Source organism: Phyllobates terribilis, unplaced genomic scaffold (assembly GCF_046119375.1).
Source record: "Phyllobates terribilis strain yellow unplaced genomic scaffold, ASM4611937v1 Scaffold_7__3_contigs__length_470593459, whole genome shotgun sequence".
NCBI lineage: Eukaryota > Metazoa > Chordata > Amphibia > Anura > Dendrobatidae > Phyllobates > Phyllobates terribilis.
The window spans coordinates 358,314,714-358,333,267 of NW_027362767.1; the positions used below are offsets into that span (position 1 = coordinate 358,314,714).

An 18,554-nucleotide genomic window follows, 5' to 3' on the forward strand; every position below is an offset into this window, starting at 1 on the left:
CTGGCTGATGTTTTGGTCACTTTTGAATGTTGGTTGTGTTTTCACACTCGTGGTAGCATGAGACGGACTCTACAACCCACAGAAGTTGCTCAGGTAGTGCAGCTCATCCAGGATGGCACATCAATGCAAGCTGTGTCAAGAAGGTTTGCTGGGTCTGTCAGCGTAGTGTCCAGAGGCTGGAGGCGCTACCAGGAGACAGGCCAGTACACCAGGAGATGTGGAGGAGGCCGTAGGAGGGCAACAACCCAGCTGCAGGACCGCTACCTCCGCTTTTGTGCAAGGAGGAACAGGAGGAGCACTGCCAGAGCCCTGCAAAATTACCTCCAGCAGGCCACAAATGTGCATGTGTCTGCACAAACGGTTAGAAACCAACTCCATGAGGGTGGGATGAGGGCCCGACGTCCACAGATGGGGGTTGTGCTTACAGCCCAACACCGTGCAGGACGCTTGGCATTTGCCACAGAACATCAGGATTGGCAAAGTCGCCATTGGCGCCCTGTGCTCTTCACAGATGAAAGCAGGTTCATACTGAGCACATGTGACAGACGTGACAGAGTCTGGAGACGCCGTGGAGAGCGATTTGCTGCCTGCAACATCCTTCAGCATGACCGGTTTGGCAGTGTGTCAGTAATGGTGTGGGGTGGCATTTCTTTGGAGGGCTGCACAGCCCTCCATGTGCTTGCCAGAGGTAGCCTGACTGCCATTAGGCACCGAGATGAGATCCTCAGACCCCTTGTAAGACCATATGCTGGTGTGGTTGGCCCTGGGTTCCTCCTAATGCAGGACAATGCCAGACTTCATGTGGCTGGAGTGTGTCAGCAGTTCCTGCAAGATGAAGGCATTGAAGCTATGGACTGGCCCGCCCGTTCCCCAGACCTGAATCCGATTGAGCACATCTGGGACATCATGTCTCACTCCATCCACCAACGTCACGTTGCACCACAGACTGGCCAGGAGTTGGTGGATGCTTTAGTCCAGGTCTGGGAGGAGATCCCACAGGAGACCATCCCCAACCTCATCAGGAGCATGCCCAGGCGTTGTAGGGAGGTCATACAGGCACGTGGAGGCCACACACAATACTGAGCCTCATTTTGACTTGTTTTAAGGATATTACATTAAAGTTGGATCAGCCTGTAGTGTGTTTTTCCACTTTAATTTTGGGGATGACTCCAAATCCAGGCCTCCATTGGTTAATAAATTTGATTTCCATTGATGATTTTTGTGTGATTTTGTTGTCAGCACATTCAACATTGTACAGAACAAAGCATTCAATGAGAATATTTCATTCATTCAGATCTAGGATGTGTTATTTGAGTGTTCTCTTTATTTATTTGAGCAGTGTATATATATATATATATATATATATATTTATTATGTGAAGGACATTGTTGTCATTTATTCATACTGTTCTTGATCTTGTTTTACAGGGTGATGGTTCAGTGGGACATCAGTTGCTGGAACAAGACCTCTCTGGGCTGAGGTAGCAGCACATCATGGTTTGTAGAAACAAGGAGATACAGACCATTCTGAGCTGCCTCTTCGTGTCAGAGATGAGCCACCCTTCGTATCTCAGTACATGGAATAACAAACAAATCTTGTCTTTTGTGTGTTGTGGTTCGGTGCATAATAGCTGATTTTTGGAGATGATTGAAGAAAGGTCGTAAAGGAGTTGTCCAGTAAAGAAAAAAATGTAAAATTACTCAGAATAATGCATTCTCACCTTGTTGATCTCCTCCCGTTACCGTTCCCTGCCTTTGTGTGGGTCAGTCATTCCCTATAGGTCCCTGTGTCAGGATGTCCGTGTTGGAACAGGATTGGCAGAGGATCGGTGAGGTGAGTATGTCTTAGTGCTGGGTCCTTTGCTTAAAAATAAAGTTTTTTTTTTCCACCCTCTTTTTTGTAAATTTATATTCTTCTTCACTGCATGACTTCTTATGGATTTGTCATGTGGATTTCCCAGCAGCATTCTCTGGAGGTATTCCACAACTCATCCAATATGTGTGAACACACCCTATGAACAGTTTCATCTCACATTTGTTAGGTTTTAGAGCTAGAATCACACTAATTAGTTTTGTTTTTCTGTTTAGTTATGGGAACAGAAAAATAAAACTCCTGCAGTAGCAGGCTAAACCCCCGGACACAAATGGCACCAGATGGACCCCATAGAATATAATGGGTTTGGCTTAGTTGTCTGTCACTTTAACAGAAAGCAAGGAAGTATTTTCTTTCAGTAAGAAAGATTGAACTTGAAAACAAATCTTACAGCAAATACTTCAGCAACAGTGTGAACCTAGACTAAACAGGTCAGACTGAGAGGAGGGAGAGAGGTTAACAAGAGGTCAGGTATACACCTTCCCGTACAGTATGAAGGGATGGAGTGGAGGGGAAAAAAACTCTGGACCGATCAGTAGCACATGCGAGGGGGCTAACGTCTTGTTCTGCACAGGGAAGAACACACAAACTGGATGCAGAAGGGGAAGCACAGGTTGTCCCTCTTACAACATGCAAAAACTACAAAAAAAAATCTCTGCTCACTGTTTTAAAAGTATATCTTTTTTTTTTTTTTTTTTTTTAGACAGTTCATGTAGCATTAAGATTAATTGACAAAGCAGTGATACATTTCCCAAACAGCTAATGGGTGCTGCATACTGGTTCGAGAACAAGACAAAACGATGTTCCAGCACTCATTTTACATAAAAAGAAACATTCTTTATTACATGGTATTAAAATCCAGTATGATAAAAACTGCAAATAATCCAGGGTCAAAATATATTTGACTATATTTTTTGACCTTGGATTGTTTGCAGGTTTTTTTTTTTATCATCTTGGATTTTAATAACATTTAATAAAGAATTATAGGTTGTTTTTTTTTTTTTATCTAGAAGACGAATGCTAGAACTTTGTTTTGGAACTAGTTAACCCTTTCACACATAGAAAGGTGAGGAGACAGCGACACAAAGACACGACCACATCTTATAAGTCGATGGAGTAAGCATGGAAAAGAGAGCACACTAAGCTTTGAAAGACAGTATGCAGGAATACGTTGTTTAAGCTCTGTATTTCTCTGCTTTACCTTCTGTCAGACTGAACTGCCAGAAGTTGCTACACATTAGCTGCTTTGCCTGCACTTAAACTCCCCTCTCGGCTGTGCTCCAGGTGTTGGGCTGCTTAAGCGATCCTCCATCGTAGGACAAAAAGTGACTAATGTATAGGCACCCTACCTGGTACGCTGTGACTACACGTGAAATGAATTTTCAGTCCCAAGGGAAAAGCTCCCGAGGCCGTGGAGGTGTCATTTGCACACCACGTCTATGCTTATATTGCCTCCCAACTTGTGAGCTGGCTGCTCGCTGGGTTGGTGCAGTCACTTTGTTGAAGTAGCTTCTGGTCATCACTATCCTCGGCTCTTGGCTTAGGTACGGACTCATATCTGTGTTTTGCCATCTGATTAAGGACTGGCCACGCGTCTCCTGATCTGAAGTCAACATCCGCATTTATGCCTATGGGGCTGTCGAGTTCAGATCAGAAGACCCACGTTCAGTAATTGCATCGTAGATATGTGAATTAGGGCATGGCCCCAATATCTGTATTCGGTCAGTATTTTTTCTCAGAAGTGGGTGATAAATGCAGAATTGGTGACTTGTTTCTATTATACCTTTTCTCTGATTGTTCCTCACCTGGTTTTGGCTCCCACTCCTGAGAAAAAATACTGACCAAATACTTAGGCCTAAAACTGAGCTGCTTATGCTATTCAAGCAGTTAAGTTGCACTTTGAGGCTTCTTGTTATGACCACTGCCACCAATGATAAGAGACTGCTGCTGATGAGTCAGAATTGTGAAGCATTCAAATGGCAAAATAATTTGATTAAGCACCCCAGGATCTATTATGCCTGCTATCTTTAAAACAGCCAAAAATGAGATACCAGAAAAGGGAAAATAAATTCTTTACTGGGCAACAACTTTAAAATAGTATCCCTTTAAGTTTCTTTAACAATTATTTGTTGTGTGTTGAGACCACTTTTCATTACTTGAGTAACTTGTTTTCATACAATTATTGACCAGCCGAAGAGGGTACCTGACAGGTGATTCATGCTACTTGATCCAGGGGCAGCATGTATCTGGCTGGCTGCATTATTTCAGTCAGATATAATTAATAGGGTTGAGCGAGTATGTTCTGTCAGAGTATGCTCGGGCCGAACTCCAAGTATTTATAGCTGCTCGGTGATATGGTTGAATCGCTCCCGTGTGCATGATTTGCGACTGTTTGACAGCTTTATTACATGTGAGGAATGTGTAAGAAATAGACATTCCTCACATGTAATAAAACTGTCAAACAGTTGCAAATCATGCACACGGGAGCGATTTAACCTTATCACCGAGCAGCTGTAAATACTCGGAGCTCGGCCCGAGCATACTCGCTCAACACTAATAATTAACTCTGAAATGCTGCAGCGTTTCATAGAAAAACATAGTTTAAAAGCTGCCAGTGACCAAGCCGCACAGGAGAGTAGTTGGACAGGCAGATCACCGGCAACTCCTTCCTTCCTGCCTGCTGTCGGGTGTCTCCGTGCGTGCGCTAGTAGGAAGAGACCTATCCAGGGGATTGGGACAGGGAGAAGCTACCACGAATCTACCTGTCCAACTAGCCTCTCGCGCAGCTCTGTCCCCTGCGGCATTTAAACTATGCCTTTCTCTGAACTACTGCATCCTTTCAGTTAAACACATAAGGCTGAAATGCTACAAGAAGCATGCATCAGCTGTCAGATTCCATTTAAGGTAATGAAGTACATTACAAAAATCTGTAACTTATTTTGCTTCTTTCCCTCCCAAACACTTTGTTGCAGTTATCTTTCAATGTCCAGTTTCTGCTCTTTTAGAAGCCGCTTTCAACTGCTGCTATGCAAGATCTGTGCACTGCATTCAGTCTGTGGGTGGGACTTTCCCTATGTGCCCTCTTGCTCAGCCTCCTTTGTAGGGAGAGGGCGAAAGTGACTTACACAGACTGAATACAGTATAGACAGATCTTGTTGGGCAGCAGTTGAAAGAAGCTTCTAAAAGAGTAAAGGGCATTAACTTGCCATGGAAACAGCATACGCAGTATACAATATAGAAATAAGGTAGTGGAATAGATTATAAACATTTCTAATTTTGCAAAGGCTGAATTAAAAAAAAATATATATATAAATCTGCTGTTTTAAGATTTCACACATTTTAATCGGTTACATGAACAGCGGTTCTAGTTGTCCTGCATTAATCATCCATATGAACATTTTTTTCAAGATTGTAGTGATCTTTTTTTGTAATTAAAATTTCAACTCCTAAATCTTCCTCCTCGCTCCTGGCCAGGATTATTCCTAAAACTAACGAAAGTGGCTGTATTAACGTAGATGTAGGTTTTGTCACCTGTGGGACAGTGACTTCCAGATTGGGACTCCCCCAATGTAAACAGCATGATTTTATAGTCCATATAATATGACCACAACCATGGGACCCTCAAAACGGCGACTATCCCACCAATGAAGGCAGGATCCAGTGATGCTGAATGGCAGTATGTGACCTCATGGTAAGGTGTATGTAGTGATGCTGTAGCAGCACGTAAATACTGGAGTGTGATGACTGCTGCTCTCCAGTATTACACTGCTGCTTTAGTAATGCTACTCTTCCCTGCATATAAGGAAGGTTTACCCCCAAAGCTCCTGGACCCTTCATGCGCCAGACATTGCTATTTCTACATATGGTATTCCTTAGGCCCTAGATCTCTGGTCTAGCTGGAGCTTCTGCTCATATGCCTGTGCTCATGTTTTTTTCAATGTTATCATTTACTGTATGTATATCAGAAAAGACCCTTAAAGGGAGTGTCAGCAGTGATTGTTCAAACCAAGCACAGGTGCGTAGAGCAGTTCAGTACACCTTCCCACCTACTTGTTTTTCCATCTATCTCCACACACCTCTGGCTCATATGAATCCATAAAGACAGGGGGGGGGGCAGAGATGACCGCCGAGGGTATATAGAGCACTGTCATTTGGTTTGAATAGTTGCTTTGTGCTGACAAACTGCCTTTAATACAACAAGAGCAGTGTATGGCCATCAGCCAGCAAGTCGCCAGAACCTGTAGTAGTTTAGTTTGTTTTTTGTTACTGCCAAGGTGATTGGATTGAGCATGTCAGGCATTAACCACTTAATGACCAGAATGTTTTTTTATTTTACTGCTTTACATTTCAGAAGCCATACTTACTATCTCAGTGACATGGCTTCTTGACGCCTTAGTGGGTTTTTATTATTTTTCTGCCACTAGAAGAGTACTAATATTACTGTATGATTTGTATTCCCCTCCCCCACCCCCCCAAAACGACTAAGAGTGATTTGATATTAGACATCCAACATGTAGGTTTTGTATGTGAAATAAAATGTATTTGGAACTATTTTTTTTGTCATATATTTGTTTATTTGTTACTTAACATACATGTAATATGTGGCGGTCATTGAAGTTGTACAATCTCAGAGGAAGGCTGCTATTACAAGTGCAGAAGCTGTAATACTTACCGTATCTCTTAAGTGAGTGCCACAAAGCCATGTTCCCCAACACATTTGTTATAATAAAGTGGACAACCCCTTTAAAGCTCTTGAAATGCAGCAATTACAAAAATAAATAACTATGCTTAGCCCTGAAAGCTGAAAATAGGTTACGCCTTTATGAAAATAAGTAGTTTAAATGTAGCCAGATTAGTTTTACACACTGATCTGCCATTATAGTGACAAGCCACCTGCCTAGTATCTCCTAGGTCCTATTTGTGCTGCCAAAACTGCTCTGATCTGTCAAGTTATGAACTTCCCAAGACCTCTGAAGGAGTCCTGTGGTATCTGGCAACAAAACATTAGCAGCAGATCCTTTAAAAAGAACCGGTTGTATTGTATATACAGTCCTAGTTGTATATAGCATTCTATGCAACGGGAGGAGCAGAGCACATTGATCTGCTGAAACTCTGTCCACAGAATTTTTATTTTATTTACTTTATTTGGCAATAACTCTGCAATGTTTCAACATATCCCAGTGATTGAGTCACATTGTACTTTATGACAATGGTAAATTTAGGTCTATATATTTTGCTTTTATAAAAAATATAAATTTGACAAAACAATTAGCAATTTTCAAAGTTTAAATAATCATTCCTTTAATCCAAATAGTTATATCAGAAAAAAAGTCTCGTCTGCTTTACATCAGCACCATTTATAAAATGTACTTTTACCTAGTTTGTTAGAACGTTTGAAAAATTACTACTACATTTTTAAAGAAATTTAAAAAACATTTTTTTTTTTAGTTTTGAAGTGACTTTGGGGGACCTATATATCAGAAAACCCCCAAAAAGGACTATTTTAAAAACAGCAACCCTCAATATATTCAAAACTGCTCAAAGGGTAGTTTATTACCTCTTCAGGTGCTTTTCAAGAATGAATGCAAAGTGGAATGACAAATTTTATTTTCACCAACTTAATGTTGCCAACATCTGAACAAGCCCCTATACCCAGCAGACTCTTAAGGCCATTTATTTAGCCATGAATTGCCATAGCAACCATCAGGACCATACAATCATGGTCTTAGCGTGCCAATGGGGCTAAAGAGCGAGCCCCCAAACTCTGTTTCAATATATCAACTCATGCTGTCAATAAATCAGACAATGTTTAATGTGACAAGTTTCCTTTAAGTCCTGTTTAGGGAAAAACGGACCATAGGAAGTTTAGGGTCTGGTACCCAACCGAACTTTATTCCAAAAGTTCAAGTCTGGTACCAGAACTTGAAGCAGAACCTGAACCCCATTGAAAAAAAATGGTGACCCGAACTTTTGAGCTGGAAAATTCTCTCTCCTCCCGGACTTTCCCTGGAACTCTGAACATTGCAACGGACTTCCAGAAGTCAATGTTTGGCGTTTAGCACCGGACACTAAGTTTTCGGTATGAACCCTGAACTTTTAAGTTCGGGCTCGCTCATCTTTAGTTCTGTTAAATGTGAGGTAGTCTTCATGGATTACTCTTGGTTTTCCTGCACCCTGTAAGTGCCCAATTAGGCTGCATGCCCACTATGCATTTTTCAAGCGTTTTTTGATGCGGAATTTCCGCAGCATAAAGGCTTGGTAATCCGTGCCCCATGATCCCCAATGAAAATCTGCATGTTCTGTGCACATGCTGCAGAATTTCCTTGTGTAAAAATCCGCAGCATGTCCATTATTTGTGCGTTTCCGCATGCGGATTTGAGGTCACAATGCATTTGAAAAACGCAAGTCAAATCCGCATGTAAAAACGCATGTAAAATCCGCGAGCGTTTTTACTGCCAAGAACATGCAGAGATTTTCTGCTTCAATTGTACATCGTAGGCACATAGCCTTAGAGTGAGATCTTGGGATTTCAGAGGCCAAGTCAACAACTTTATACATCATTTTCAGACCTATTCTGAACAATTTTTGCTGTGACAGGGCGCTTTATCCTACGAAGAGAAACATTAGGGAATAACACAGCCATTAAATGGTGTACTTGGTCTGATGCATGTGATTATCCACGTAAATGTCAGGACCCAAGGTTTTCCAGCGGAACATTGGCCAGAGCACATCACACGGCCTATTTTGGCTTGCCTTCTTCCCTCAGTGCATCTTGGTGCTGTTTTTTTCGCCAGGTAAGCAATACACATGCACTTAACTGTCCACATGATGTAAAAGAAAATGCGATTTGGGTAGTCTAAGGCTATGTGCACACAGTTTTTTTCCGTGCAGAATTGGCCCAAAAACAGTAGGGAATCCTTCCGCCAACTAAGTCAAAGAGAACCCTGAAGTGCTGTGCGCATGATCAGTTATTTTCCTTTCAGGATTTGCTGTGCGATTACATTTGCAGCATGTCAATTCTTTGTGCAGTTTTGCTGTGTTTTTTCCCCTTAACGTCAATTGAGTCAGTCAAATCCGGAGCAAAAACACAGGTATAAAAATGTTTGAGGATTTGCTGCAGATTTTTGCTTCGCATTTGACCGACGCAATTGAAGTCAATGGTGCAAAAAATGTACAAAGAATTGACCGAAGGTGACAGGCGTCATCTGATGAGAGACTACTCCCATCAGCCTACGACTGGTGTCGCTGAAAACAGCGAGTGTAGGCGTCGCTGATGAAAGTTGTCAGCGCCTGTGCTGACAGAAAAAAAAAAAAGTTAAAATAAATATTGAAATAAAAAACACATTATACTCACCTAACACCAAATCCCTGAAACCATTGTCCCCTGTAAAAAAAATATAAATAAAAAAAACACCATATCCCTAACCTATCCACCGTAATCCAGAGTGTCCCACGGCGATCAGATCATTTATAGAACAGTCACAGCAGGAGATGTGACTGCTCCAGCCTGCTACACACTAAGAGGAGTGTGATCGCTCCCGCAGTGTATAGTGTGGCGCCCTTGCGGGTTCAGTCACCACAGAAGTACTGCATCTCACCCAGGTGTGGTATCTCACTCTCAGGTAAGGAAGGAGTACTGCCCGGGCCCCTAACACCTGCATCCAACACTACTCTACTCCAGACCGGCAGGAGGGGCAAGATGCGCTGCTCCTCTGCTGAGCCCTGTCCCTGGTTGGAGTGGGGGGGTAACCAAAGTAGGAGGAACTATGTAGTGGGTGTGGGTGGAGGAAGTAGTTCAAGGGAGCTCAGTAAGAAGCAATATAAAAGAGAGGGTGGAACATTCTAGAGGGAGTCTGAGTCAGAGGATGAGTTGGGAGCAGGAGCTCTGCTCTGGGAAAGCGCGGGCCTGAGTTAGGAGGCCCAGGAGGAGAGGAGGAAGGAACGGGAGCAGAGAGAATGCTCCAGGAGTGAAGAAAGGATCCCAGGGGTACTAGCAGTGCTGGAGGCCACCCGTAAGCCCGAATATACCAGGCGGTGGAGGGATCGGGTCGCAGAGGGGACCGGCCCCTAACTAGTGAGAATTGCAACGTTTAACTAGGTAACCGGAGGGTGCAGCATTTCAGGTGCTGCAACCAAAAGCCACATCTATCTCACCGAAAAGGTGGCCATAGAGGACCCAGGGCACAGAGAAGACGTCGCCCGACAAGGTCCACGGTCACTGGATTGGAACACTGAGTGTGAGGTGCAGGGAGACGGCCAGAAGGAACACAAAGAAGGTGGTCCTGTTATGTACTCCGGAGGTACCTGAGTAAGCACAGGACGACGTGGGAAGTTATGATCTGCAGTTGTAACCAGGAGCAAAGTGAGAACTGTGAATAAATCCGGAAGACTGCACCCCACTGTCTGAATTATTACTGCTGCACCATCATCCCCTGCACTACACTGCACCACAACCGCTACCTCAATATCTACACTGCCCTGGAGCTAAGCTCTGCCTGTGGAGAGCTGAACCAACAACAGCTCCAGAGGACCTGTTCCGCAGCGGCGGCTCCCTTTAGCCGCATACCACAGGTGGCGTCACGAACATTATATAAAAACTATAAATCCCCTGTAAATAACACCTTTTATTGACCACCCTGGGTCACGGACCGTGTCACCGCCACTGTGACCATCTCCCCTAGCAACGAGCGGCCCGGCACAGAGTACCCCACGGCCCAGGGGGCGCGTCCATAGCGCTGAGTTGCTGTGATAGAGGTCACTGTAGTTCATCAGCTGATGAACTGTGACCTGTCTCACGGCAGCTCAGCGCTGTGCACCGACACAGGATCGATTACACTCCTGTGTCAGCTGGCTGTACTGTAGAAGTGCGATCATCGTGGGACACTTTGGATTACTTCATCATGTCGGACAGGTGATGATTATTTTTTTCGTTGTTTTTTTTTTTTTTTTTTTTTTTTTTTTTTTTACAGGGGGCAATGGTTTCAAATACGCTCCCAACTTTTATTTTTAAATGTGTAAAAAAAAAAAAATGGTGTGGACTTTTATTTCAAATAGAGGATTTTTTTTCATGCTGTCTCTTTATTTAAAAACTTTTACTACTAGGGTTAGTAATGGGGGCGTCTTATAGACGCCCTCCATTACTAACCTGGGCTTCATGTCAGCTGCCAATACAAAACTGACATGAATCACAACCCTATTACCCACTTGCCACCGCACCAGGGAAAGTGGAAAGAGCGAGGCTAAGCTCCAGATTTGCTGCATCTTATTAATGAGCCGTTTCTGAGGCAGCTGAGGGCTGATTTTAATAGCCAGGGAAGGGGCCAGGATCCATGGCCCCTTCCCTGGCGATTGATATCAGCCTGCAGCTGTCTGTTTAGGCTCTGGTTAGATTTTATAGGGGGACCCTACGTCAATTTTTTTCTGGGGTCCCCCTGTAATCTAGCCAGTGCCCACGATCAGAAATAGCGTTTTTGACGCAGCTTACCTGCATTGTGTCCTACAGTACAATACAGTGGATAGGAGTTATTGAAATCCCATGCCCACTGTGCTTGTTTTTGATGCAGAGTACTCACCCGCGGTGCAGGTTTGCGAGCAGCAGCATGTCAATTTTTTTTTGTGGAGACGCTAGTCTCCGTTGCAGATTTTGACCGATTGAAATGTCATTACATGTGGTGCATCCGCATGTACTGACAAAACAAGTGCGGCATTACAATGCAGTTTTTGACCGCAGTGAAAATACGCTGCATCCAAAACGGTGCTGGTTCCTGATCATGGGGATGTACCCTAAAGGCTAACCAAACAGTTGTGAGCTCTTATTAATAGCCAGGGAACATGTTGGCCTAATGGCCCCTCCCTAGGTTAAAAATAACAGCCCTCAGCTGCCCCAGAAATGGCACTTCATATTTGAAGTGCCAATTCTGGCACTTAGCCCCAGACTTTTTCCTATGCCCTGGTGCAGTTGAATTGGCGTAATGGGATTAAGTGTTGCTGACACTAAGCCCTAGGTTTAGTAATGAAGAGGTGTCAGCCAGACACCCTCATTACTAAACCTGTAAGTAAAGAGTTAAATAAACCCACACTGAGAATAAAACACTTTAGTTGAAATAAAACAGACACATTGTTTAATCATTTAAATTAACCCAATATACTCACCCCATGTCTGATGGTAATCCAACAGTTAAAGCAATATCCCACGTTTATTTTTTCAAATATCCTTATTTAGCTCTAAAAAGCATTCATTGCTGCAAAAAAAATGCTTACAAAAAAGCATGCAAATATGCATTTTTTCACAGCAGTTTTGCTGCCAAGAGATGCAGAAACTTCTGCAATCAAATACTCGAACTGCATACATACCCTAAGGGTCTACACCAAGGGTCTCAAACACGCAGCTACTCCGGCTGCTTCTTGCGGCCCGCAGGCACAGACCCCGTAACTATCGCCAGCAGCCGCCGACATCAGCGCTGTAATGCAGTGTATTGCCACGCAGAGACCGGCTCTCTGCACAGCAATACCAGTGTCAGCCGCCGATGCAGAAAGGACGCCGAGGGAAAAAATTCCAAGATCGGCAACAAAACTACACTTTAAAGGGGTAGTCCATCAATACCATAGGAATGGACAATCGTTTGAACAGGTCATTAATTTCAGATCGATGGGGGTCTGGCACTCCCATCAAACAGCTGTTATTGGCTCTGGAGGTGGCCAGATGTAATTAAGTGATCGGAGCTACACTGCACAGCCTCCGATCAATATATAGCTGCTCCTGCCCAGTATTCCAGATCAGCTCCCATCATCTGGCCACAGCTGGAGCTTGATAACAGCTGATTGTTGGAGGTGTCAGGCCCTGGCCTATGAGATATTGATAACATATCCTAAGACTAAGGTCACGTGACCGTATTTTCTCTCATCCGAAAGAAGCGGGCCAATTATGCTAATCACACTCTGATCAGAGTTTGATCCGGTTTTCTCAGATGTCGAGAAAATGGACAAAAAAGAAAAAAAAAAAAAGCTCTCCATTCTGTCAGTCGGTGAAAATCAGACTGCACTCTGATGTCATCCGAGTGCTGTCCGAAGTTTTCCACAAACACATAAATTGGATCGCACTCTGCCATGCAAGTCTATGGATGCAAAATTCTGAACGCTGTGATTTTTCCCTCAGACTCAGTCCAAGAAAGAAAAAAGGGACATGTGCACGGCCCCATTGAATAACATTGGTCCATGTGCGATCTGATTTTATGTCGGATCACAACTCGGACTGAAAATACTGTAGTCTACACCAGCCCCAAGGATAGATTACAAGATGCCCGAAAAACTCAGTTACATCTAAACCACTCTAATATTGTTCTTTCATCTGAATTCCATCATCTTTCAAATTAAAAAAAAAAAAAAAAAAAGATTTTACACACAATGTTTTTTGTTTTTTTTAGGTTTTATTGTCATGGACAGCAGGATTACATAAATGGTGTAAACATCTATTTTGAGAGCAGACTGAATATTCTTCAAAATCATTAAAAAAATTAGAGTTCAGTCTGAGGATAACATTTCCTACAAGCAGCTTATTCACAACCTTGCTCATGACAAAGATAAATACTTTCTTTAAATATATGTAAAAATAAAGAGAAAGCATACTGCTTTTACATCTGAAAAGACATTTTTTTGCAATATTTTGGAGGACCATTCTGACGAGTTTTATTATCGAATTGTATTCAAAATACACAAGTCTAAGTTGTTTCTGGATTTGCTGTATTTCTAAAAAGCAGAACACTACAACTAAAATTATTTATATATAAAAAAATAAATTACACATTTTAAAAAAAAAAAATGTCTACTCAAGGTCTATCATCATCAATCCTATACTTCACAGTGTACAGGTTGAAAAACAAAACAAAAAAAAGTCATCAGTTCTTTACTCCTGCATCACTACTTGCTGAAGGTATTCAATTTAGACAGATTTTAAGAGTAGGGCTATGTTTCCATGGAACATATTTACGGCCACAGCGATTCTTGGCAGTGGTACTCACCGCTGCAGATATTCTTGCAAAAAATGTGTGGAGGAGCTGCAAATATCACCCTTTGCATTAGGCCCCCCGTCACAAATCTGTATAATACAGGTACCGGTGTCAGTGTTTTGGATCAATGCGTCAGTTTTTTCCAGTATGGCTTAAGAAAAATCAAATACAAAGCTTCTCCTATACTTTACAATGTTAAAACACATATAGCACACAGATGCCATCCATGTGCTGTACGTGCTTTACATGGATGCATAGACTTGTATGGGTTTGTCATCCATGCGGCCGGGAAAAAAAAAATGGACATGTGAAGATCACCATAGGTTCTAATAGGTACGTGTGGATAGGCGTCACCGGTACATGTGAAAACGGATGCCACATGTACATGTGAAGGGGGCCTTACCGAGGGTGAAATTCGCACTTATATGTGCAACATAAATTGTCATGCCGCAGATCTTGCACCAACAGCTCTTGTCACTTTTACGCTACAGATGTCAATTGCTGCAGATTTGCTGACATCCCTTAATTATGCATTGTAAAATGAAGCCGATTTTCTGCAAGCAAAGACGCAATGGAAAATCCACTAAGTTTCACAGTACAGGAAACTAAAGGTTCATCCACACAAGTCAGACATTATGCAGATTATCGGAGTGAAAAATCCAGTGTGTTACAATATCAGCATTAAGGATGATAATTTGCAACACCTCAAAACATGTAAAGAAAATTGGTTTGCAGTGCGGATTCTAAATTTGTAGGATTTCATGTTATTCTGCAAGTTTTTGCCCTTTGCAATGCAAAGTAAGCGGCATTTCCACAACAAAATCAGCTTAGTATAGTGATGAATATTCTTTTGTGGATTTTCCACTGATGAAAATCTCCAATATATATGACCCCTGTGGATGTACACTTAAAGAAAACAAACTTGTAAATAGTGAGAGAAATGACCATGCATGTCAGGCCACATTTTGAGGTTGTTGGGGCACTCAGCAGTGACTCCCTTGTGACTAAATTCACAAATACATTTGATACATTTTATTAAAATACCCAATTGTTTTCATAGGAGGTTGTATTTTCCTTTGCTCATAACTTGGAAGCTGTGTTAAGAGTCATTTCTTAAAACTTTTCAATAAAGTTTTCCAGTTTAGAAAAAACAATTTTCGGATATCCAATTAAAAGGGTTGCCCCATAAACATGCATCACCTATCCATAGAATAGGTTATAAATGCATGATAAGCTGGAGGACTTGCTGCAGAGACCCCCACAGATCTGAAGAATGGGGGATTATAAGCCACCAGTGAGAATGAAACAAGCATGTGTGACAACCACGCTATAGGCAGTAACTGACACAGGCGACTTTGGGACCCCATTCTCATGATTGTTTGGAGTCCTGGCTGGTTTTTATCTCCCATGATGTGTTTTATGAACTCTCCCATTTTGTTGAGGGTCAATAAAGTGTCATTTATGTTAATAGAGAGTTTGTATGAAAGAATAGTACCTACAAGTATGTACATTACTCACAAAAAGCTATATACCTACTTGTAAGTGTGGTGCAGATACCCCAATCAAATCAATTAAAGTCCCCTATAGACCAGTGCGATTACATTCCTGGCCTGGACCATCCAATCCATTTCCCATAACTACATAGAAAGAATCAAGGACCAATGAAACTAATATATTTCCCAGTAGACTTGTGCTGCATGGAGACGAGAAGACTGTAGCCGCTCTATAAAAGATCAGCTGCATGAAAACCGTTTAGTGGTTGTGTCACAGCCTGTTTAGAAAGGCCGACTGCACTTCCATGTGCACAGAGTGACCTTTATAGATTATCTATGTGCACATAGATAGTCACTGCTTTTGGCAGCACATGTGCTGCCGAGAATGATGATTTATAAGCAAGCTTAAAAATCACTTCACACGGCAAAGTAGGCTTTGCTCATTCTTTGGGTGACAGGGCCCATAATCAAGAAACAAGAGTTCATAAGAACGCCTTTTCACCATAGTTGGGCAGTGTAAATTAAACTTTAGTTTTAGGAAGCTTTAACATTTTTTTTTAAAAAGAAAAAGGGTGATGTTTTATATAGCTAATGCCATTAATCAAGTCTTTACAACCCCCTGCGTGAAACCGTATTACTCATCAATTAAAGAAATGCAAATCTTACATATTCCAAAGATTGTGTACATCCCATTATGCAGCATGGAGACCCGTTCATGAGCAATACATACTGAAGTGACAGAGCGGACAAGGTATATATTTTTTTCATGCAGTGAGGCATCTAGTATGTGATGTGGATGATGTCTAGGAGCACGAGGTCAGGAAATCCATCCCAGCCTTAGGAGCTGACAACTGACCAATGGTTCAAGTATCTTTTATGCCTTGTATCTCTCCTTCCCATCCTCGCTAATCACACAGATGTGCTGAAATAAACAGAATACAGCATGTCAGACAGGACCGGGCTGGAAGAGGAAAATGGAGAGATGAGAGATAGATAGAGAAGGAAGATACTACAGCATCCAAGAGATCTTCTGACATAGGTCTCTTACTACCCATACTCAAACAATAGGGGGAATTTACTTATGCGACTACGCCCAACATTATAGATCTGGTTTTAGATCCATTATCTTATTGAAACACAGTTTGCAGCTTAGTTGAATGGAGCAAGCATCTTCGTGGGGAGTGGTGTGGCTTAAGATATGCCAACATTTTGGCAGGAAAAAATGGTTTAAAAAACTAAAGCTACACAAGAGTATCTAAATAATGTCCTAAATGTATCATCCAGCATGAGCCACTGTGATAAATCGGCCCCAATGTACAGGTGCATCTCACTAAATTAGAATATCATCAAAAAGTTAATTTAGTTCAGTTCTTCAATACAAAAAGTGAAACTCATATTATATAGGAGTCATTACACACAGAGTGATCTATTTCAAGTGTTTATTTCTGTTAATGTTGAGGATTATGGCTTACAGCCAATGAAAACACAAAGGTCATTATCTCAGTAAATTAGAATAGTTTATAACAACAGCTTGAAAAATGTTTTTAAAATCTGAAATGTTGGCCTACTGAAATATATGTTCAGTAAATTCACTCAATACTTGGTTGGGGCTCCTTTTGCATCAATTACTGCATCAATGCAGCGTGGCATGGAGGCGATCAGCCTGTGGCACTGCTGAGGTGTTATGGAAGCCCAGGTTGCTTTGATAGCAGCCTTCAGCTCGTCTGCATTGTTGGGTCTGGTGTCTCTCATCTTCCTCTTGACAATACCCCATAGATTCTCTATGGGGTTAAGGTCAGGCAAGTTTGCTGCCAATCAAGCACAGTGATACTGTTGTTTGTAAACCAGGTATTGGTACTTTTGGCAGTGTGGACAGGGGCCAAGTCCTGCTGGAGAATGACATTTCCATCTCCAAAAAGCTTGTCAGCAGAGGGAAGCATGAAGTGCTCTAAAATGTCCTGGTAGACGGCTGCGCTGACTTTGGTCTTGATAAAAACACAGTGGACCTACACCAGCAGATGACATGGCTCCACAAACCATCACTGATTGTGGAAACTTCAGACTAGTCCTCAAGCAGCTTGGATTGTGGCCTCTCCACTCTTCCTCCAGACTCCGGGACCTTGATTTCCAAATGAAAATTGGAACTCTGGGACCTTGTAGAGTGTGTCAATGACTGCCTTCTGGACATCTGTCAAGTCAGCAGTCTTCCCCATGATTGTGGAGCCTACTGAAACAGACTAAGGGACCTTTTTAAATGCTTAGGAAGCCTTTGCAGGTGTTAATTGTTTTAATTTACTGAGATAATGACTTTTGTGTTTTCATTAGCTGTAAGCCATAATCATCAACATTAACATAAACACTTGAAATAGATCACTGTTTGAAATGACTCTATATAACGTATGGGTTTCACTTTTTGTATTGAAGAATGGATATAAGTTAACTTTTTAATGATATTCTAATTTTGTGCGATTCACCTGTATTTTCTGCTAGTCTCCACTTCTACTGCATGTTCCAAATTCTCCCCATTACAGCACTGAGGACAAGCCACCGACCATCTTGGCTGGCAAAATTCAGAAATGCCGATTATCAGCGTGTAGCCACAGAGCTAAGCGACAGTATAGCTGATGCAGTTACTGCTGGTGGATGGGTTGTGCCCTTTTTATTTGAATTTCTTTTTCTTCTAAAGTTTCTGTACTCTGAAAAGTGTAAAATACTTACGTTCAAGTCTCTAAAGTATTCATTGTAGTCTAATGCGTATCCCACAACAAACTTGTCTGGCACTTCAAATCCTACAACTGAAAAGTTACACGAATTAAGGGTGTACATAGCCAAAGAACAGGTACAAAAAAAAAAAAAAGTATGCGCGCGCATATACATACAGTTGAAACCAGACGTTTACATACACTATATAAAAAGACACATTCATGTTTTTCTCAATATCTGACATGAAATCAGAATAAACCTTTCCAGTTTTAGGTCAATTAGGATTACCATAATTTGTAATATTTGCCAAATGCCAGAATAATCTCAGAGAATGTTGTTTTAGCCATTTTTATTACTTACTGCAAAGTCAAAAGTTTACATACACTAAGATTACTATGCCTTTAAACTATTCTGGACTTTCCATATGATGAAGTCATGTGTTTGGAAGCTTCTGATAGGTTTTTTGGCAACATCTGAGTTA

General features: G+C 41.9%; 1 protein-coding gene across 2 annotated transcripts in view; it reads right to left on the reverse strand.

Moving 5' to 3' along the window:
- Positions 1–13,303: 13,303 nt before the first annotated feature.
- The window catches only part of HPRT1 (hypoxanthine phosphoribosyltransferase 1), a 37,152-nt gene continuing 31,901 nt past the window's right edge, over positions 13,304–18,554 (reverse strand). The window contains exons 8-9 of one of the 2 annotated variants that reach the window (XM_073641313.1): positions 18,089–18,165; positions 13,304–16,292 (exon numbers count right to left, since the gene is read on the reverse strand). In XM_073641313.1, coding sequence (XP_073497414.1) covers positions 16,245–16,292; positions 18,089–18,165 — 125 coding nt within the window. In that variant the 3' untranslated portion in view covers positions 13,304–16,244. The remainder of the gene's footprint in view (positions 16,293–18,088; positions 18,166–18,554) is intronic. The other variant, XM_073641314.1, reaches the window with a different exon arrangement.